This window comes from Aotus nancymaae, unplaced genomic scaffold, assembly GCF_030222135.1.
Source record: "Aotus nancymaae isolate 86718 unplaced genomic scaffold, 86718_ANA_hifiasm-v0.15.2.pri h1tg000108l, whole genome shotgun sequence".
In the NCBI taxonomy this organism is placed as follows: domain Eukaryota; kingdom Metazoa; phylum Chordata; class Mammalia; order Primates; family Aotidae; genus Aotus; species Aotus nancymaae.
In genome coordinates this window covers 8,502,722-8,523,943 of record NW_026988523.1, presented here as the reverse complement: position 1 = coordinate 8,523,943, position 21,222 = coordinate 8,502,722, and the positions used below count along the sequence as shown (strand labels likewise).

At 35.6% G+C, this 21,222-nt stretch overlaps 1 protein-coding gene across 5 annotated transcripts in view; it reads left to right on the top strand.

Moving 5' to 3' along the window:
* Nucleotides 1–21,222, top strand: part of COP1 (COP1 E3 ubiquitin ligase) — a 235,552-nt gene that overhangs the window by 156,953 nt on the left and 57,377 nt on the right. For all 5 annotated transcript variants that reach the window (XM_012444565.3, XM_012444561.3, XM_064370558.1 and 2 more), the window contains one exon: nt 1,344–1,460. In XM_012444565.3, the coding sequence (XP_012299988.1) occupies nt 1,344–1,460 (117 nt within the window). The remainder of the gene's footprint in view (nt 1–1,343; nt 1,461–21,222) is intronic.

The following is a 21,222-nucleotide window of genomic DNA, read 5'->3' as shown; positions in this document are numbered from 1 at the left end:
TCATGTACATTTTCATATATATGATGCGTATCAGTATACACTCATACACACACTATTTAAGGAATAATTGGCTGGGCCCAGTGGCACACGTGTAATCCCAACATTTTGGGACTCTGAGGTGGGTGAATTGCTTAAGCCTAGGAGTTTGAGGCTAATCTCGGCAATGCAACAAAACCCTATCTTTATAAAAAAATAGAAAAAAAAAATAGCGAGGCATGGTGACGCACACATACTACCCAGGAGGCTGAGTGGGGAGAGTCACCTGAGCCTGGGAGGTAGAGGCTGCCTGAAGTGAGCCATAATTGTGCCACTGCACTCCAGCCTGGGTGACAGAGTGAGACCCTGTCTCAAAAATACACACACACACACACACACACACACACACACACACACCCACCTAGATCCAGATTACTTTTTTTGTTCCTGTCTTTTATGTCTTAGTAGTGGGTCTGTGTTACCTCTCAGTTTAAGTTTATTGTTATGGATTTTTCTTTTTCTTTCCTTTTTTTTTTTTTTTTGATGGCATGATCTCAGCTCACTGCAACCTCTGCCTCCTGGGCTCAAGTAATTATTCCACCTCAACCTCCCGAGTAGCTGGCACTACAGTCCTGGGCCACCATGCCCAGATAACTTTTTTATTTTTAATGGAGACAGGGTTTCACTATGTTGCCCAGGCTGGTCTCTTAACTCCTGAGCTCAAGTGATTACTGCCTCAGCCTTCCAAAGTGCTGTGATTACAGGCATGAGCCAACATGTCCAACCTTTTTATCTATATTCATTTTTGACATTGAAACTAAGCTCTCTTGGTTTTAATGTTATTCTGTTACTCAGTCGTTCGGTGATACGGTTTGGCTGTGTCCCCACCCAGATCTCACCTTGAATTGTAATAATCCCCATGTGTCAAGGACAGGGCCAGGTGGAGTTAATTGAATCATGGTGGAGCAGTTTCCCCCGTACTTTTTTTGTGGTAGTGAATAAGTCTTGTGAGATCTCATGGTTTTATAAATGGGAGTTCCCCTGCACAAGCCCTCTTGCCTGCCACCATGTAAGAGGTGACTTTGCTCCTCATTTGCCATCTGCCATTGTTGAGTCCTCCCCAGCCATGTGGAACTGTGAGTCAGTTAAACCTGTTTTCTTTATAAATTACTTAGTTTCAGGCATGTTTTTATTAGTAGTGTGAGAATTGACAAATACATACAGCTTTAACATTTTTAGTCCTACTAAAACAAAATGTTTTGGCATACAAAGATTTCTGGAGCAATAAGCAAACTTTCCAAGTTACAGAGGCATTTACTAATGTATTACTTGTTTCTCCTTTTGTTTTTATTGTCCTTTGTCCTTAGTGAAGCTATGGTCCACCAATCTAGACAACTCAGTGGCAAGCATTGAGGCAAAGGCTAATGTGTGCTGTGTTAAATTCAGCCCCTCTTCCAGATACCATTTGGCTTTCGGCTGTGCAGGTAAGAAATGAAAGCAGATTTGTCTTCCTTTGATGTTGGTTGAATATCATGGTAAGGATAGGAGAGCATTTTAAAACAACTCTTTTGTAGGTTTAAATGTTGTTTTTTTAATTAGGCTCTAAATTAGAAATATACAGTATGCCATTATTACTCATTTAGTGCTATACTTTAATTGCACTATTCTGACACCTATCTTTAATACATAGATATGAATTTGTTAATTTTTGTTGTTTTTCTTCATATTTATGTGCATGAATTAATGCTTATTACTTATTCACAAACTTAAGGTTGTAATAACAAACAAGCTATTATTAAGCTATATTGTATAGACACAGGAACACTTTTTTTAAGGCAAATTATTCTTTCGACAATTGTTTATTGATTGCCTGCTATGCACAAAGCACTCATCTAGGGACAGTGAATAAGACAGCCTTGTATCATGGAGTTCATGCTAACATAGTAAGTATTCAAAGAAATGTTTGCTATTATTATCATACCAAATAATCATTTGGTAAATTATTTTTCTTGACTAGGGTGACCATATGTCTGTATTTGTCTGGGACAGTTTTAGTTTACACCATTTGTACCATTGTAATTACTATTAGTGCCCTCTTTCATTCACAAAAGTGTCATGAGCTGGAATATAAATCATATGGTCACCCTACCTTAATTTTTTAATCTTCTGTATTTTTCTTCCTTGAATATTTACTAAAATAGTATAAAATAGTAAATACTTGTAATTTGGCTTCTGAATGGTGACATCTTATTTTTTTTTAATAATATTAGGTTTTTACAAAAAAAGTACAAGCTAGCACCATATGATGGGGACAATAGCAACTTTTAAAAAGGAAATGAGGCCAGGTGCAGTGGCTCACACTTGTAATTACAGCACTTGGGGGACCAAGGCAGGTGGATCATGAGGTTAGGAGTTTGAGACCAGGCTGACCAACGTGGTAAAACCCTGTCTCTACTAAAAATACAAAAATTAGCTGGGCGTGGTGGTTCATGCCTGTAATCCCAGCTACTCAGGAGTCTGAGACAGCAGAATTGGTCGAACCAGGGAGGCCAAGATCTCACCTCTGCACTCCAGCCTGGGAGACATAGCAAGACTCCATCCCAGGAAAAACAAAAAAAAGAAATGCATAATTTTTAGTTTTTTGAGACGAAGTCTTACTGTCGCCCAGGCTGGAGTGTGCAGTGGCACGATCTTGGCTCAGTGCAACCTCTACTTCCCAGGTTCAAGTGATTCTTCTGTCTCAGCCTCCTGAGTAGCTAGTACAGGCGTGCGCCACCACACATGGCTAATTTTTATGTTTTTTAGTAGAAACAGGGTTTCACCATATTGGACAGGCTGGTGTCAAACTCCTGACCTCATAATCTACCTGCCTTGGCCTTCCAAAATACTGGGATTACAAGCGTGAGCCACTGCACCTGGCCAGGAAATGCATAATTTAAACCTTGTCACTATACTTTTTCCTTTTATTCAACTCAGTGTGTCACTGGGCTACTGACATAATTTCATAGTTCAATTTAAGGAGGACATGTGGGTAAAAATTCTCTTAATTAGCATATAAAATTCATTTTTAACTATTACATGCTGTTTTCATTTGAACCTACTTCTGTCTTATTTGAATACTTACTACTTTGTCACGAATTAGAAATGTGACCTTGAGCAAGTTCTTTAACTCTCTCCCAAGTTCTTTAACTTTAAAATAAAGATAGAGTTTTTTTGGGGCTGTTGTGAGGATTATGGAAGAAAAGATTCTTTGTGTAAAGTTTTTATAATTGCTATTTTTATTAATATTTTATCATATATTCAATTAAAATATATACCCTTAGTTTATTATGTTCTGCTTTATAAACACTGGCCCTCATTTTCGTATATAATATTTTATCAATATTTAATTAATTCGTACCAATGTCAGATATGAATATTATCAAATTTTCTCCTTCCTGGGAAATGAGAACCTACTTTAAAAATGATTCCACAGTCTGCTAGGCAGTTTTCCCCATTATTATACATTTTCATACATTTCTTACTTAGTTTTCTCATTTAATTTTCAGTGTAAGCTTTAAGATTTATATTTTTCCAATCCTAGAAAAATTCTTTTGGTATTTTTGTCAGACTTGCTTGTATTTATTTGCTGATTTTAGAAGCATTGGCATTATTGTGATCGTATGTTTGTCTACAGTTACATGGGGTGTTTTTTTATTTGTTTGGGTTTTCTTCCTTTTTTTTGAGACAGGGTCACGCAGGTTGAGTACAGTGGAATGAACACAGCTCACTGCAGCCTGGACCTCCCTGGCTCAAGTGATCCTCCAGCCTCAGCTTCCTGAGTAGCTGGGACTACAGGCACACACCACCACACCTGGCTAATTTTTGTATTTTTTATAGAGGTAGGGTTTTGCTGTGTTGCTCAGGCTGGTCTCAAACTCCTGGGCTCAAGCAATCTGCCTACCTCAGTTTCCCAAAGTTCTGGGATTATAAGTGTAAGCCACTGCACCCTTGTCATTGTTTGGGTTGTTTTCTGTCTTTCAGTGAGATTTTATAATTTACTTACTTTAGGTTCTGGACTTTTCTGATCAGTTTTTTCCTAGGTATGTTACCATTTTTGTTTTGTTTTTTGTTTTTAATAAAATTTTACTTTCCATTCCCTTTTTGCAGGTATTTTTTGCTAAGTGTAGACAAAACTCACTCATATATGAATATTTGTCTTATATCTAGGTACTTTACAAATTTTTCTCATTAAGTCTAGTACCTTTTTAGTAGTGTTTGGGATATCTATTTATACTTGATATCTGCCTAAAGTGATAGTTGCATTTCTTCTTTTCCAATGATTTATGTCACATTCTCTACCTCCAAGGCAGAGTTTACTAGTGATAATGTCCTCCCCCATCTATTTTCATTGAGTTGAATGAGCTCTGGTGTTTTTCTGTTTAGAATATTGGCTTTTTAAAAATATTTTATTATATTCAAATTGTTTTACTTTACTGTTTCTTAATTAGAAGTGAAACAGTATTTTATCAAATGCCTTTTAGCACCAATTGATGCTTATGCCTTTTCTGACACTGAATTGTATTTTTCTTGAATTAACCTTGCTTTGGCATAATGTAGAATTATTTTGATAAACTACTGTATTTAATTGGTAATTTTAAATCCATATATTAAGTTAGCCTATTACTTGTTTTATCTTTTTGTAACTATCTTTGCCGTTTTTAACATCAATAGTTTTGTAATTTTCAGTGTACAAGTCTTGAACTTCTTTTGTTAAATTTGTCCTTATTTTGTTACTTTTACTTGTATTGTAAATGGAATTGCTTTTAAATTTTATTTTTTTATTTTGTTAACAGTGTACAGAAATACAATTTATTTTTATATCGATCTTATATCTCTGATACTGCTTCTCTTTATTTCTTATTGTGGATTTCTTGGGGTTTTCTGCATGTAGAATCATCTGCAGTTGAACAATTTATGAATGCCATTTTGCTATATTGTATTAGCTAGAAGATCTAGTACAATGTTAAATAGAAGTGGTAAAAATAACTTCTTATCATAGGTGAAGAACATTTATTCTTTCATAAGTAAGTATGGTGTTGGCTGTGAGGTTTTTTGTAGCTACCTTTTATCAGTTTGAGTAATTTTTTATCTGTTTCTAGTTTGCTAAGAGTTTTTGTTGTGAATAAGCTTTAGATTTTGTAAAATGCGTTTTACTGCCTCAAGAGGTTTATGTTTTATACCGTAGTAATGTGGGATAGTAATATTATAATAATATTAAACCAGCCTTTTGTTCATAGGAAAAATTCATTTTGGCCTTCATATAAACCCTTTTTTATATGTTACTGGATTCAGTTTGCTAAAATATTAAGTACTTTTGTGTCTGTGTTAGTGATGGATAGTTATCTGTAGTTTTGTATATTTATTTAGAGACAGAGTCTCACTCTTTCGCCCAGGCTGGAGAGCAAGGCATGATCTTGGCTCACTGCAGCCTCTGCCTCCCAGACTCAAGTGATTCTTGTGCCTCAGCCTCCTGAGAAGCTGTGACTACAGGCACCAGCCACCACATCTGGGTAATTTTTTGTACTTTTAGTAGAGACAGGGTTTCACCATGTTGGCCAGGCTGGTCTTGAACTCCTGACCTCAAGTGATCTGCCTGCCTCAGCCTCCCAAAGTGCTTGGATTACAGGCATGAGCCACCATGCCCGGCCTGTAGTTTGGTTATGATGATATTTTCTGTCTTCAACAGTGAAGAGCTACTGGGTTTATAGAATGATTTGGGAAGTGTTCCTTCCATTGCATTCTGAATGAGTTTGTGAAGAATTGACATAATTTTCAAATATTTGATAGGATTCATCAGAGAAACTATCTGGGCTTGGATCATTCTTTTTGGGAAGATTTTAAAGTCCTGATTCAATTTAATTTGTTAACTTTTTCTTTTTTGGGTGGGGGAGGCAGGGGAGGAGTTTCACTCTTGTTGCCCAGGCTGGAATGCAGTGGCACAATCTCGGCTCACTGCAACCTCCACCTCCTGGGTTCAAACGATTCTCCTGCCTCACTCAGCCTCCCAAGTAGCTAGGATTACAGGCATGCACCACCACACTCAGCTAATTTTGTATTTTTAATAGAGACAGGGTTTCACCATGGTGGTCAGGCTGGCTTTGAACTCCTGACCTTAGGTGATCCACCCACCTCAGCCTCCCAAAGTGCTGGGATTACAGATGTGAGTCACCACACCCAGCCTGTTTATTTTTTCTAGATGAATTCAGATTTTCTGAGTTTTCTAATGTATTGGCATAAAGTTGTTCATAACATTCCTTTATAATTCCTATATTGTCAATAGTAATGTGCCTAGTTTCATTCCACTATAATTATTTTCTTTTTGGTAGGTATAGCTGAAGATTTGTCAGTTTCTTCATAGTGTGTTAATGTAGGTGAAAAGGCTGTTGCTTTTGTTATTGTTGGAAGATCTGGGGGATGATCCTGTAGGGTTGGCTTCCTATAATGACTCTTAGCTCATCACTGAATAAATAGGCCAAGGGAACTATTATTTATTTCTTAGCTAGTGGCACTATTGAAATCAAGAACATGATGCCATTACTGTAATCATGGAATCAGGAATCCTTCATTACAACTCCCACAAAACTAGCAACTGGACACTGGAACAGTACAACAGAAAACCCCTACATCTCTGCAATAGTGCTTGTAACAGAAACATCCAAAGCAGAAGGAGAATGACCATAAAATGTTCACCTTTCAAATCTTAAATAAGTGCATCTGAGTGATAGAATCTAATTCATATGTAGAAGCATAACTGCAAGGGCCTCTGAGCAACATAATGTTAACTTTTTATCTTGCATAGGCTGTAAACACTTGAAGATGGTAGAAATGGGTGCTGAGGGCACATTGAGGTTAGGTATGAGCTATTTTTCCTCAGTCTGAAGCAGGAGGTAGTATCAGAGCAAGGCATCATGGAGGCTGATAGTGCTTAATTCATTGCCTTTCATTGTACCTTTCACTGACTGAAACATTCCTTTAATACAGGAAAAACCTTTACTACTAGAAAACTGACCGAAGTTCAGTCATCTTCATTTAGAATTGAAGCATTTTTTAGAATGTAGCCTGTCATCTAAATGTTTGTCTTTAAACTGTAAAATAACACTATTTCTTTAGCTATACTGTTTATTTTACCACTGAGAGCAATACAGAATCATACTCATGAAGTTGCTTATTTCTTAAATATCATTTGCGATGATGAATTTGATGTTAGGAATGAGCTGTGCTTTCCTTAAATGTTGCTTTTGGAGTTGCAAGAAGTAGAAGATTAGTATATGAGCTTCCCCCAATTACAGTTTGACTTCCTGTTGCAAGGGCACTGTGGGTCCTACCAGGGAAGCGATGCATCATACCAGTTGTAAGCTTCCCAGTCTATCTTGCTTAGATCTTTTATTTGTGCTTGTTACAGTGAATTTTTTTCTCTCTCTACTTTTATTTTGTTATTTTGTTCTTTCACCTTTTATCTTACATACAAAGACTTTAAAAGTCCCAATATAAGAGCAATAAATTAGAATGAAAACATGTCTTCTGAGCTTTGTGTATGTAATAACATTGCCTCAAAATACATTAAATAAAAGTGAAAATGCTAAGAGAACTCGAATTTCAGTATCTTAGGAGATTTTATAGATCTTTCTGTAATAGAAAAGCAAAAATTATAAGGTAATAAAGATGTGAACATGAAAGTTAACAAGTATATATATAGAAGATGGAATCTGTCAGCTAGAGAAATCCATGTTCTTTTCAATCAGACATAGATTATTTACTTAAAATGATTTTTCCTGCTTATCTTTTTCAATAAAATCAAGCATTGATTCTAATCCCAGTATATCAGATTTGGTTCTAAATGATTTTGACAGTTTCCCATAATGAATTTGTGTTTGAGGATATTCAAAGAAAGCAGCACTAGTGGTGTTAAAGGGTCCCAGTTAGGTTTTCTTAGTTCTTTCCTATCATTGTTAATGTAGGCAACCATTTTGCAGACTTTTGAGATAAATCAGTTGATTTATTTATGATAGTTACCTGCCTACAGGGTTTTAAGTTATTTTAATGTCTTTTTAATGATTAAAAAATTATGCCTCATATTTATTAGTCATTCATTACTTACCGTTATTTGCATTTAATCTTTAAAGCAGAAGTGTACAAAAAGAGATTGATGTAAAGCAAATCAATGAAGATTGAAGCAAATTAATTCTCACAAAATAAATGTGTAGTATGTTTAGGTGATTTTGCAGCTGCTGAGTTTGTATAAATTTAGCAAACTAGGCCATTTAGAGGAAGTAATTCTGTACTACTTTTCAGGTGTGCTTTTTAATGCTTTTCCTTCTAGTGTAGGCATGCTGGATTTTATATTTCTAGAAACCAATGAGATTTGGAAGACATTCCTTCTAATTGTTACCTAGTAAATAGAAAACACAGCTATAAATATGCCTAATAATTAGCACATATTTTATAGAAACTGATTCCTGGTTGGACATGGTGGCTCACACCTGGTAATCTCAACACTGGGAGGCCGAGACGGGGACCACTTGAGCCTTTGGGTCCAGGCGTTCAAGGTTAGAGTGAGCTATGATTATGCCACTGCAGTTCATTCTGGGAAACAGAGCAAGACCATGTCCATTAAAAAAAGCAGCTGATTTCTAAGCAGGCAGAATGTGATATTAGTAATTTTTGCCCACAGTTTATGCTTATTTAATATTTTATAATGCATTGTGAGTACTTTAGATTGTGTGATTTATGTTTATTCCTTATCTCATTACAGTAATATAGTGATAATACTGTGTGTTCTGTAAGTAATTACTTGTATATGAGACTTTTAGATGAATTCAAATAGTAAATCACCAAATTTTAAATTATTCTTTATTTGATACGTATTTTCCTACATTTCCCAGTGATAAAGCCCACAATGTAATTTTTTTTTTTTTTTTTGAGATGTAGTCTTGCTCTGGCTCCCAGGCTGGAGTGCAGTGGCACAATCTTGGCTCACTGCATTCTCTGCCTCCCAGGGAGAGTGATTCTCCTGCCTCAGCCACCTGAGTAGCTGGCATTACAGGCATGTGCTACCATGCCCAGCTAATCTTTGTATTTTTGTAGAGATGGGGTTTTACCATGTTGGCTAGGCTAGTCTTGAACTTCTGACCTCAGGTGATCCACCCACCTCTACCTCCCAAAGTGCTGGGATTTCAGGCATGAGCCACCCTGCCCAGCCTCACAGTGTAATTTTTTTAGCCACTAATATCTTTGTATAGACCATGTACTGGGCCTTGTTCATGAGTATGAAGTTTTTGGTTTGGTTTGGTTTGGTTTGGTTTTAAGATGGAGTCTTGCTCTGTTGCCTGGGCTGGAGTGCAATGGCACGATCTCAGCTCTGCCTCCTGAGTTCAAGCGATTCTCCTGCCTCAGTTTCCTGAGTAGCTAAGGTTACAGGTGTGTACTACCATGCTTGGCTCATTTTTGTATTTTTAGTAGCAATGGGGTTTCACCATGTTGACCAGGCCAGTCTCAAACTCCTGACCTTATGGTCTGCCCGCCTCGGCCTCCTAGAGTGCTGGAATTACAGGCATGAGCCACCGTGCCTGGCCGAGTATGTAGTTTTAAACAATATCTTTACCTTTGTCAGTCTAGTTTGGAAAACATCACAAAAGAATTAGGGTAACATCAGAAAAATTAAAATCAACAAGTCATGAACATATATAAATAGATGTTATTGGAAATAAATGTTTCCTGTAATGCCATTAGTGATTTTGTGTGTGTGTGTGTGTGTGTGTGTCAGGAGTCTCACTCTGTTTGTTCAGGCTGGAGTGCAGTGGTGGGATCTTGACTCACTGCAATCTCTGCCTCCCAGACTCAAGTCATTCTCCCCCTCAGCCTTCCAAGTAGCTGGGACTACAGGAGTGTGCCACAATGCCTGGCTAATATTTATATTTTTTTGTAAAGATGTATTTTCAGCATGCTACACAGGCTGGTCCTGAATTCCCTGGCTCAGGCAATCTGCCTGCCTATGCCTCCCACAGTGCTGGGATTACAGCTGTGAGCCACTGTGTTGGGCCCCTGTTAGTGATGTGTTGTGTTTTTTTTGTTGTTGTTGTTGTTTTGTAATTTGTGGTGGTAGTCTTTTTTTTTTTTTTTTTTTGAGACAGGAGTCTTGCTCTGTCACCCAGGCTGTAGTGCAGTGGCATCATCTCAGCTCACTGCAACTTCTGCCTCCCAGGTTCAAGCAATTCTCCTGCCTCAGCCTCCTGAGTAGCTGGGACTACAAGCATGTGCCACCATGCCCACCTAACTTTTGTATTTTTAGTAGAGATGGGGTTTCACTGTATTGGCCAGTCTTGTCATGAACTCCTGACCTCAAGTGATCTGCCCACCTCTGCCTCCCAAAGTGCTGGGATTACAGGTGTGACCCACCTTGCCCAGCCTGGCATTAAGCATTAAAAATTCATTAGTATACCTTTTTCCTGCAAAAAGAGATAAACTAAGTATGGATAAAATAAATGAAATCAGTTTCCTATTGATCAACAGAAACAATTCTTTTCAAATTATGTATATTTTTCAGGTTTCTCAAGGATTGAGTGTTGGAAAGGAAAGCCCAAGCAGACAGAGAAAAAAAAGAGTAAGGGTTTCAAATAAATTAGGTGAAGGAGGACTGGGTTTTTAAATGTTTCTCCTACTGTTTCTTAACTGAAACTTCTTTTTAATTGTGGGAAAATGTACATAATTTAACTGAGACTTGTTTAAAAAATTACATTTTTAAAAATTGTTTTAATTATGTTAGATTAAATATTTTAATTATTTTAGATTATTTTAGATTAACTGACAGTTGTGGTTTAATCTGATATACAGAGGTACTTGCTACTTCTTTGACTCTAGGAGAATATCACAATTGCTCATATATCTATTGTGCATTGGGAAGGATTAGAGAGATTATTCACAAAGTAGAGGGTAAATAATAGTGGCTAACATTAGTGCATTTTTAAGGTTTTATTCAGGCTGGAAACCAGAGCTAACTGTATGTGATAGAAAATAGGAAGTGTTATCTTCTAATTCCTTCTCAAATGATGAACAAAGATCTGACAACTAAATACAGAGCTGGTGTTAAGGGGAAATGCTTCCAAAGTATTCCATATGTGTTTGCATTATTCCATATGTGTTTGTGTAACAGATACTTGGCTTGCTCTCTCTTTTGTCAAAGAGTAGCTTTCTTTCAGTTCTTGGAAACAGTATATTAAGATACCATCAAAGGCTCAAAGGAAATTAAAAATGGTTTAAGTGTTGTTATTAAAATTAATGATGAGGTCCGATACAGTGGCTCACACCTATAATCCCAGCCCTTTGGGAAGCCAAGGTGAATAGATCACTTGAGGTTAGAAGTTCGAGACCAGCCTGGCCAAAATGGTGAAACTCCATCTCTACTAAAACTGCAAAAATCAGCTAGACAGTGGTGGCACATACCTGTGGTCCCAGCTACGTGGGAGGCTGAGCAATGAGACTCTCTTGAACCTGGGAAGCAGAGGTTGCAGTGAGCCAAGATCGCACCACTGCACTTTAGCCTGAATGACAGAGCAAGACTGTCTCAAAAAAATAAATAAAAATAAAAGTAATAATGATATCTGTATGAGATAAATATTAGTAACCAGTTGGCCTATGTATGTGTAAATGGTCAAAATTTATTTCCTGCCTAAGAAAAACCTAACAAGGATCTCCCCAACTTTTCTTTCTATCTCAATCCTGTCACAGTATCCAAAAGCTAGGGCATTGAGGACTTTTATAAACTCTCAAGCCTCTGAGAAGCCAAAAGATAGAATTCAGGGTTTCTGAAATTCGGTTTGATGTCTGATTGGCCATATTACATATGAGTCTTCTTCATTTATGTCTTCTTATTTTTGGAACAGTCTAACCAATTGTGTCCCAATCTGTATTTTAAAACATTGCCTCATTAATAATAGTGATTTTATTCTTACTTTACTAAAGGTAATGAAATACTCATTAAACATTAATAAGATATTTTTATATCTATTTCACCTAATCATTTTAACATATCAATGATGATTGCCTTGTCAATGGTGGAAATGTCTGTGTGTGTGTGTATTTTTTTTTTTTCAGTAATCCTACAGGAAAATTATTCGTTGTACTAGAAATTATTCTGTAATAGTTACAGAAATAAACAGTTGGTACATAATTTTGATCAGCTTCCACACTTAAGGTGTTAGGAATTGATACACCCCTTAAACATTTACCTGAGTGTGTTCCTGGACTGGCAGTTTCTTTCTCTGTTTCAGATAGAGATTTAAGTAGATAAATTTTTTTGTTTGTTTACCTTTGTTTTATCACCTGGATTGATAGTTGCACATAAACTTTTTAAAAAAGAGTTCATACATAAAAATGGATATGTAAACACAATAAAAGTGTATTACAGATTATATACAAAATAGTTTTTGAATGGAAATAGAATTGTATGTATCTGACATCTCTGTTCTTCTGTCTGCATTTGCAGTTTCCCCTAACTCAGAGAGGGTGGGAGAGAGAGAGAAGAAAGAGCTCCTCCTTAACTCCAGCTTCTCATTCCTCTGAAGTTTGGTTTCTGCTCCTACCTTTACATAGAAATTCCTCTAAGATCGAAATTTTTGTCGCTAAGATCAGTAGCAGCGTCATGTCACTAAATTCAAGCCCTTATTTTATTTGATCTCTTAGTAGTAGTCAACATTGTTGACCACTCACTTCTGGAAAAGCTATCCTCGTTTGGATTCTAAAACAACACCCTCTGGTTTTTTTCACGTCTCTCATCTATAGTTCTTAGTTGTCTTTTCTTTGAAATGTTGGTATTCATTGATATTCTGTTCTTTTGTCACTCTCTAAATTCCCTATGGGTTATTTTATCCACTCAGTTATTCTGCTTAAATAGCAGACTCCTAATTATTTATCTCAATCCCACACTAAGCTAAAAAACTCCAGACGTTTCTATGCTACTCACTGGACATTTCTACCTCAGTATTCATGGCCACCTCAAACTTAACATGCAGAACTCAATCCACTTTTCCTTCACAAACCCATTACTTTATCTTCATTTTTGTTAATTTTCCTGTTGATGCAGTGGTCCAAGCCACGTATCTCATTCTTCACGTTAAATTGAATCTTGTATTCTACTTACTAAATGCTATCCTCTTTAAAATCATATTAAAGAAGAACTTTCCTTTTTCTGGCTCCTTTTCTATTATTCACGTTGTAACCCTCTTCACCAAGGCTTCTGCCACCCTAATTCCACTGAAGGTGTTCATGTGATCATCACCATATTACCTCCATATTGCTAAATTAATTGATCTGTTCTGTTATTTTCTCATTACTATTTAATATAATTGACTGCTCCCCTAATTTCTTCCATTCTTATTTTCTCTTTGTTGCTCTCTCTGCAGTCATATCCAGCTTAGGCAGGAATCAAGTTATCTCTAGTTCAAGCCATTAATGTAACCAGGCAGCTTAACTTCAAAATGCCTTTTTAAACTTCTTTTTCCCTTGGGTATCAAGATATAACCTTGAGGCACATATTGTACTCAGTTCTTCTTGCATCCCTTCCTTATCAAGCTTTTTCTTTTTAAACCTCTGCCTTCCCCCCCAAAATTGAAGCGGTTATTTTAGCTAGGAAGCTGACCCCTTTCCTTTAGTTTTGGTTAATAAAGTGTCTGTCTTTCTACCACACCTCACCCTTGTTAATTGGACTCTGCAAGCTGCGAGCATTCGGACCTGTATTTGGTTACATTACCTGTACCACTGGAGTAACCTCTTGCCTAAACACTCAGCTCTTCTCCAATTCTTTCCCATCAGTCTGTTCTATAGACAGCAGCAGGGATAATATTCTTTCAGATAAATTTATCCCACATTCCTGCTTTGATCTCTTTCAAACTTCTCTAAATTCATACTACATTATTTCATGCTGCTCTCACTGTGCTGCCTCTCTGCCTTAGACACTCTTCTGGCTCTTCACAGCTAGAGGCACACTCTTCAGTCTCTTCTTAAACTTCATCTTCTCAAAGAAGCCTATTGAAAACCTTCTGTCTAGGAGATTCACCCAAACGTTACCTTTCCTCTTTGTCTCATTGTTATCACTTAATCTGCATTTTTTTTTATTATATGCTTGTTTTTCTCTGACTCTAATACTTGAAGGTAAGCACACACAAAAGCAGGGACTTTTCTTGTTCATCATTGTATCCCCCATGATACCCCTTACAACTGCACATAATAAATTTTTAATGAATACTTGTATTTAAAATATTAGCACGAATGGACACATATTAGTACTAATATAGTGTGCATATACATACACACACATTGTTTTTTTGCCTAATTTTTTTGCAAAAGTTTTTGGAATACAAAGCCAACATAGAGTTTGGATTTCAGGTTCTAAGCTTCTTAAATTCAGGGAGTAGAGAGTACAGTAAGGTTTCATTTAGGCCTCTTAGATTTTAATTTTTTAAAAAACATTTATTTTATTATGAAACTCTCTTTAGCAGATAGTTTTGTTTTTTAAATGTCCATATGGCCTTAAAGAAATGGTAATTACAGAATGTAACCACCTGTTTTGAGGGTAATGACTTCTAACAGATATTAGAATAGTTTTTGAATAAATGAATGATTTTCATTTAAGAGAGACAAAGGTTGCAGCTAGGCAGCATAACTTGTGTTGTGGAAATAATAAATAATTAAGTAGCTGATTTAGCACCCAGAATCACTTTCTTTGGACTTGCACTGATGAGAGTAGAAGGTGCTTTACACACTGGTTGTGTGGGGTTGGGGAGCAGAAGTCTGTAAAGCAGCCTTTCAAATGTAAGCACAGCTTCCCACTTGATCTCAGTAGTCAGATGTATTCTCTTACTTTCTTTTCTCTTCTCGTCTATTTTTACCTCAAATCAAATTCTGCTTGCTTTCTGCAAATGAAAGTTCATTCTGTACCCTTCATTCTCCACCGAAAACTTGAGGATAAAATACAAATACTTCGTATATTTTGAGGGAATGGAGAAATAGCTTCATATAGTTAATTAGTGTTCCCACCCCAAAATTGAAAGAGCACGTATTGGAATGAACTCCTAATCAAGGATTATGAAACCTGGTTGAGTAATCTTTCATAACAGCTATAAAACATACATACCTTTGGCAGTGTCTTAACTAAAAAAGCAGCAGGTACTTCCCTAGAATAACCTTCATAGTTTTACATGTGCATGTATCTAAATAAATCTGGAATTTAAATTTTTTCTACAATCACTGCTTTCAAAGTAAAACACTATGTTAATAATAGTAAGGTTATAAGTATGCCAGCTATAAAAGATCCTTCTGTATAAATAATATATGGAACATTTTCTCATACTTCAGCTAAAATTCTGTGTCTAATTTTGACTTTTGACTTATTATATGGTGAGTTGAAATACATTCGTAGTCTTTGTAAATCATTTCAGTCCAAAGAGAATTATAATAAAATTATTTATTTATGATAGTTTAATGTAACAGAAATGAGAAATTATACAAGAGGAAAACTACAGCAGGAAGGAGAACCAAGTAAGTTTGCTCATTGAATGAAACTTAAATCCTTTATATTCTTTATAATGATTCATTAAGACCAAATAAGATAGCACAAACAGCAAATAGAAAATTTTAAATTACAAGATTATATTCCAGTTTTCTCTATTATTTCAGAACTCGTCATCATCTTGTCTTTTTCCCCCTAGCTAAGTAAATTTCTGAACCCTCTTTTCTTTTCTTTCTGTAATCATATATTTTTGGGGTGAGTTACATACTCAGCCTTCTGTACCCTTGAGCAGCTGCAGATTCAGCCAACCATGGATCAAAACCATTTGGAAAAGAAATTATCACTATGACAATAAAAAATAATACAAATTTTAGAAATACGTTATAACAGTTATTTACATACAACATTTATGTTGTATTAGGTGTTATAAGTAATCTAGAGATGATTTAAAGTATATAGGAGGAGGTGTGGAAGTTATAAGCATATACTAGGTCATTTTGTAAAGAATCATGGACATCCATGGATTTTGGTGTGGGGGGCATGGGGATTTGAAGCCAGTCCCTCTGAGGATACCTAGGGACTACTGTATAATGCAATCACATGTTGCTCAAGGATGGGGATGCATTTTGAGAAATATGTCATCGTTCAAACATAGAGAATACTTACACAAACCTATTGTACACCTAGGCTATATAGTATAACCTATTACTCCTAGGCTACAAACCTGTATAGCTTGCTACTGTACTAAAAGCTGTAGCCAATTATAGCACAATGGTAAGTATTTGTGTGTCTAAATATAGAAAAGCTACAGTAAAAATACAATATAAGGTTAAAAAAAAAAGGTACACCTATATAGAGCTCTTACCATGAATGGTGCTTGCAGAACTGGAAGTTGTTTGGGTTGAGTTAATGAGTGGTGAGTGAATATGAAGGCCTAGGGCATTACCATATACTTAGGCTGAAATTTATTTTTTAATAGTTCTTTGTTTAATAATAAATTAACCTTAGTTTAATGTAATGTTTTTACTTTATTAACTTTAAAATGTAAGATTTTTGACTCTTTTGTAATAACACTTAACTTGGCTGGGCGCGTTGGCTTACGTCTGTAATCCCAGCACTTGGGGAGGCCGAGGTGAATGGATCACTTGAGCTCAGGAGGTCAAAACCAGCCAAGTCACATAGCAGAACCCCAGCTTCACAAAAACTTAGTGGAGCATGGTGGTACACACCTGTAGTCCCAGCTACCTGGAAGGCTGAGGTGGGAAATTCACCTGAGCCCAGGAAGTCGAGGCTGCAGTGAGCCATGATTGTGCCACTATTCTCTAACTTATGGCCCAGACTGAATTACAGTGGCTATTCATAGGCACAGTCTTAACACACTGCAGCCTCAAACTCTTGGGCTCAAGCAATCCTCCTGCCTCAAACTCCCAAGTTGCTGGGATACAAGCACACACCACTGTGCCCAGCTTCCTGAGGCTGTATTACCATTTTTTTTTAATTAATAAGAGTATACTCTAAAATAATGATTAAAAAGTCTAGTAAATACATAAGCCAGTAACAGTTGTTTATTATCGTATATTGTGTACTATACGTAATTGTATGTGGTATTCCTTTATTTTATTGTCATTGTAGTAGGTTTGTGTACACCAGAATCACCAAAAACTTAGGAATAATTTCCACAAAGTTACTATTAATAGCTACAAAGTCACTGTGTGATAGGAACTTTTCAGCGCCGTTATAATTTTATGGCACCACCATCATATATCATCGTGAAATGTCATTATCTAGCATGTGACTGTATATAAATGCCTTAAATATAAATGTCTCTGTGTATTATATTCCTACATTCCCTCTAGCCATAAAACAGTTACTGTTTTGAAGCTCAACATTTTGAATAGTTGGAAAATTTGAATCTCACATTGTCTAGAAAGATTGATCTGATTGTTAAGATGGTTTGACAAGCATACTCTCTGCTTTGTGTAGTACATTAATGAGAAAAAAGTAAGAAAGGGAGGATTAACTCACACAATTAGCGAATGTGAAAATCACCATCTTAAGTATTTGGAGTTTATTATTCTATTTTGGTTATTTTCTTCACTTTAATGGAAGTGGAATTTCTACTTAATACATTATAGATATTTGTAATTAGTTATTTTCTATCAAAACTGTCACATAGAACTGCAGTAATACTTCTGACTACATTTGGTTGTTGAGCACTTGAACTGTAGCTAGTGTTACTGAGAAACTTAAGTTTTCGTTTAATTTTAAATAACCACATGTGGCTACTAACTACTGTACTGGACAGCATGATTCTAATTTTATTAAGTGTAGGTTTTGAATCATTGCCACCACGTTATTTTGTTTTTCACATCAATGAAAACTTTAAGATATCAACTAAAACTGAGATGAATTAAAATCTGTTTTAATTAGAAAGCATGTTTAAAGGGGAGTATTAAGAGAGATTTAAGTTTTCTTTTCACTATTCCCTATAATTAAAAATCGGCCTTTAAAATGTACTTAATCTGTCCCCAGGTTTCTATCACCACAGAGGAATGTTGACATTGACAATTTTATTTCTATAAATGGTGTTATTATTGACATCACCTTGTCATTTAGCATTGATTTTCTATGAGGAGTAGCGTATTAATTAATCTTGTTGTCTTAAAGAAAGTATTTGTATAGTTTTGTTACTTGACTGTTTGCTGACATTTGACATTTAGCTGTGTAAAAAATAAAATGTATTTGTTTTCTTCTTAATGGCTGTGGAAATAGCATCATTTGGTTTAACAGTTGAAATAAAAGAGACAGAAACCCTTTACACTGAAGAGACCAGAAGGTCATCTAAGTAATCAAATTTAGCATCACCAGTGGAACAAACATGTGCCACTTCTTGTGATATGGTAGGAAGGACCATCACCTTTATAGTATTTTTGCCAAAACATTTAATTTGAAAATAATAAGAAAACATTTAGATAAATTCAGGTGTGTTGAACATTGTGCAAAACAACAGTCCTCAAGATGCTTCAAATATAACAATATTATGAAATGTTTTATATAGTATACCAGAGACATGGCAACTAAATACAATGAGTGACCCATTAGTAAAAACTAAATAAATGTTCAGGCCTTTTTTAAACAGTTGGGAGATACCTGAATATAGAATGCATAGTATATTATATCACCGTGAATTTTCTTGAGTGTAATATAATGGTATTGTGTACATAGGAAAGTTTTTGTTTGTAGAAGGTAGAGGCTGAAGTTTTTAAAAGTCAAATATCCTGATGTTTGAAACTTAAAGTGGTTCCAAGGTGCAGGGGAAAGAGAGAGAGAGAGAGAGAGAGAGAGAGAGAGAGAGAATGGAGAGGAGATACAGTGTGGGTTTGGGGGTGGATAAAGCAAATATGGTGAAACTTTATAGTTGGTGAGTCTAGAGTAAATAGTATAAGGTTATTCATTATCCTGTTCTTTCAACTTCTTTGCAGATTGGATTTCTTTTCAAAGCTAAAAGTTAGGGGAAGAAGATAAACAGAAATGGACTATACTCTAACTCCTCATTGTTAAGCATACTTTTTCAATTGGGGCAATGCTTTAGAAATATAAAGATATACCCTCCTTTATAAAGAAAAGAAAATTATTGTGGACTCCCCCAAGTAACCTAAACTTCATAATGTTATTAATAACATCATAATGTTATGACTATATGTATATACTGTAAACCTGTAGACCATCTTCATATGCTCCTGTCTCTTAAGTAACTATAAACTCAGAACAAATTCTAATTATTAATAAACGCAATAAAAATATAAAATCAAGAAAATTCAAAATATGGCATAATAACAATAATTGGATTAACTGGTATATATTTTGCTGAAAATAAGTTATCACTTGAAATAGTAAATGGGTTCTGAGTACGCCAGTACAGTTTCTTTTGAAGTTGTCTGTCTAGAAACATCTGCCATGTGATACGTCACTGTAAAACCTTTGTGCAGTACACAGTTTTTAGCTACTATAAAACTTTTGAGCAGTACACAATTACCTGATTTAACCTTTACTTATATGCCTTTATCTTTTACATATTACGCCCCTTTTGTATTAACTTGAGAATGTTAGTATATTATTATGCAGTATGTTATTTTTATAATACCAAGTTATTCTTACCTTATGAAATAACTTGAAAAATTATTAAAATGCTTTTGCATTGTGAAATATTAGAGTATTATTACTGTTTGACCCAACTCAAAATCTTCATGGGAAAATACCTGCCCATACCCACAGTATTGTTGCAAATAATTAGATGCAGTATCACAGCTATGTCAGACTGTACTACCAGTTGGGCAATCAAGGACACAGCCAGAAATTTAAAACAAAGATCTGGACAACAAAAGGTGGGGGTCAAGAAGCTCTGACATGTACCTAGTTGTAGAATGCTATGCACATGTGCAAGGTGTAGTGTGCATATCCAGGAAAAACTGAAGAGACTCCCAGTCTTCATCTCTGCTGACCTTGAGGCTCTGTGTAAGCAGGAAGTGAAGGCTAAGGCAGATTTAAGCTTTGAAAGCATTCGCCAACATACACACAAATCCTTTGGCGGAGGGTGGAAGACATAATGATGTAAAGCATTTAAAGAAATCTTGTTACTACTGAGTGTTGCTGACCTAGGAATAACTCTTACTCAGCTGGACTTAAAAATTAAAACAAAAATAAATTAAAAACTCATTAAAGATGTCGGTGACTCCATGCAGTAGGAATTACAGGCTGAAAGATATAGTCCCAGAGAAGTCACTAAACCACAAACAGCAATACCACCAATAGCAAAAAGCTGAGCTGGAAGAAAACCAGGAATTTTTCTTCTGATTTAACCCTTTACTCATCTGTCCTGAGAATGAGGACTCATCTGTCCTGAGAATGAGCCACTTGCTGGTAGCACTTGTGGCTGCAGTTGTTTACCCTGAGTTAACTTTGCCACAAAATATCTCACTTTTATCCTTATTTTCACATCACTCTAATATATCAACTTCGGAAACAAAAGACATCATTCTATCTATAGCATTCTGTTTTTAGTATGGTATTTACATTTACACAAATGAAAATCGAGAAAATTTGACAGAGATATTATCGATCACTTAAAATGTCAAATCCTAGAAAACATAGCATTCTTATGCATGATGTTAACATTGTACTCAAACGGTTCTAGCTAGAGATTCATTTGATGAATCCAGTTTTTTCAAAATAGACAATTTTGATGATTCAGACAATTCTGATGTTAGTTCTGTTTAGAAATAACTCCAAGGACAGTTTTATATTTTATTTTCTCACTCAAAATCAGTCAGATTTGCAATAGCCTTGAAGATTGTGTTTATGTAAAATTAAATGAGCTCTGGCAGCAAGCGGCACTTTTTTTTTTCTAAACCGGAAAAGGGTTGAAAGACAATTGACTAAAATAGTAATTCCAAGACTGTTGATGAACATATAACATAGAAAGATGTAATATGTATAGCCATAATGGTTCAAAGAATGGGGAGGAAAGGAGACAGAGCTATATTGCAGCAGAATTTTGACGTAGTATTGAAATTAAGTTAGTGATCATCTGAACTAGATTATTTTAACATGCCAATTATAAGCCCCAGAAAAACCACTCTGATAATAACTTTTAAAACATACTAAAAAATAAAATGATACACTAGAAAATATCTGTATAACAC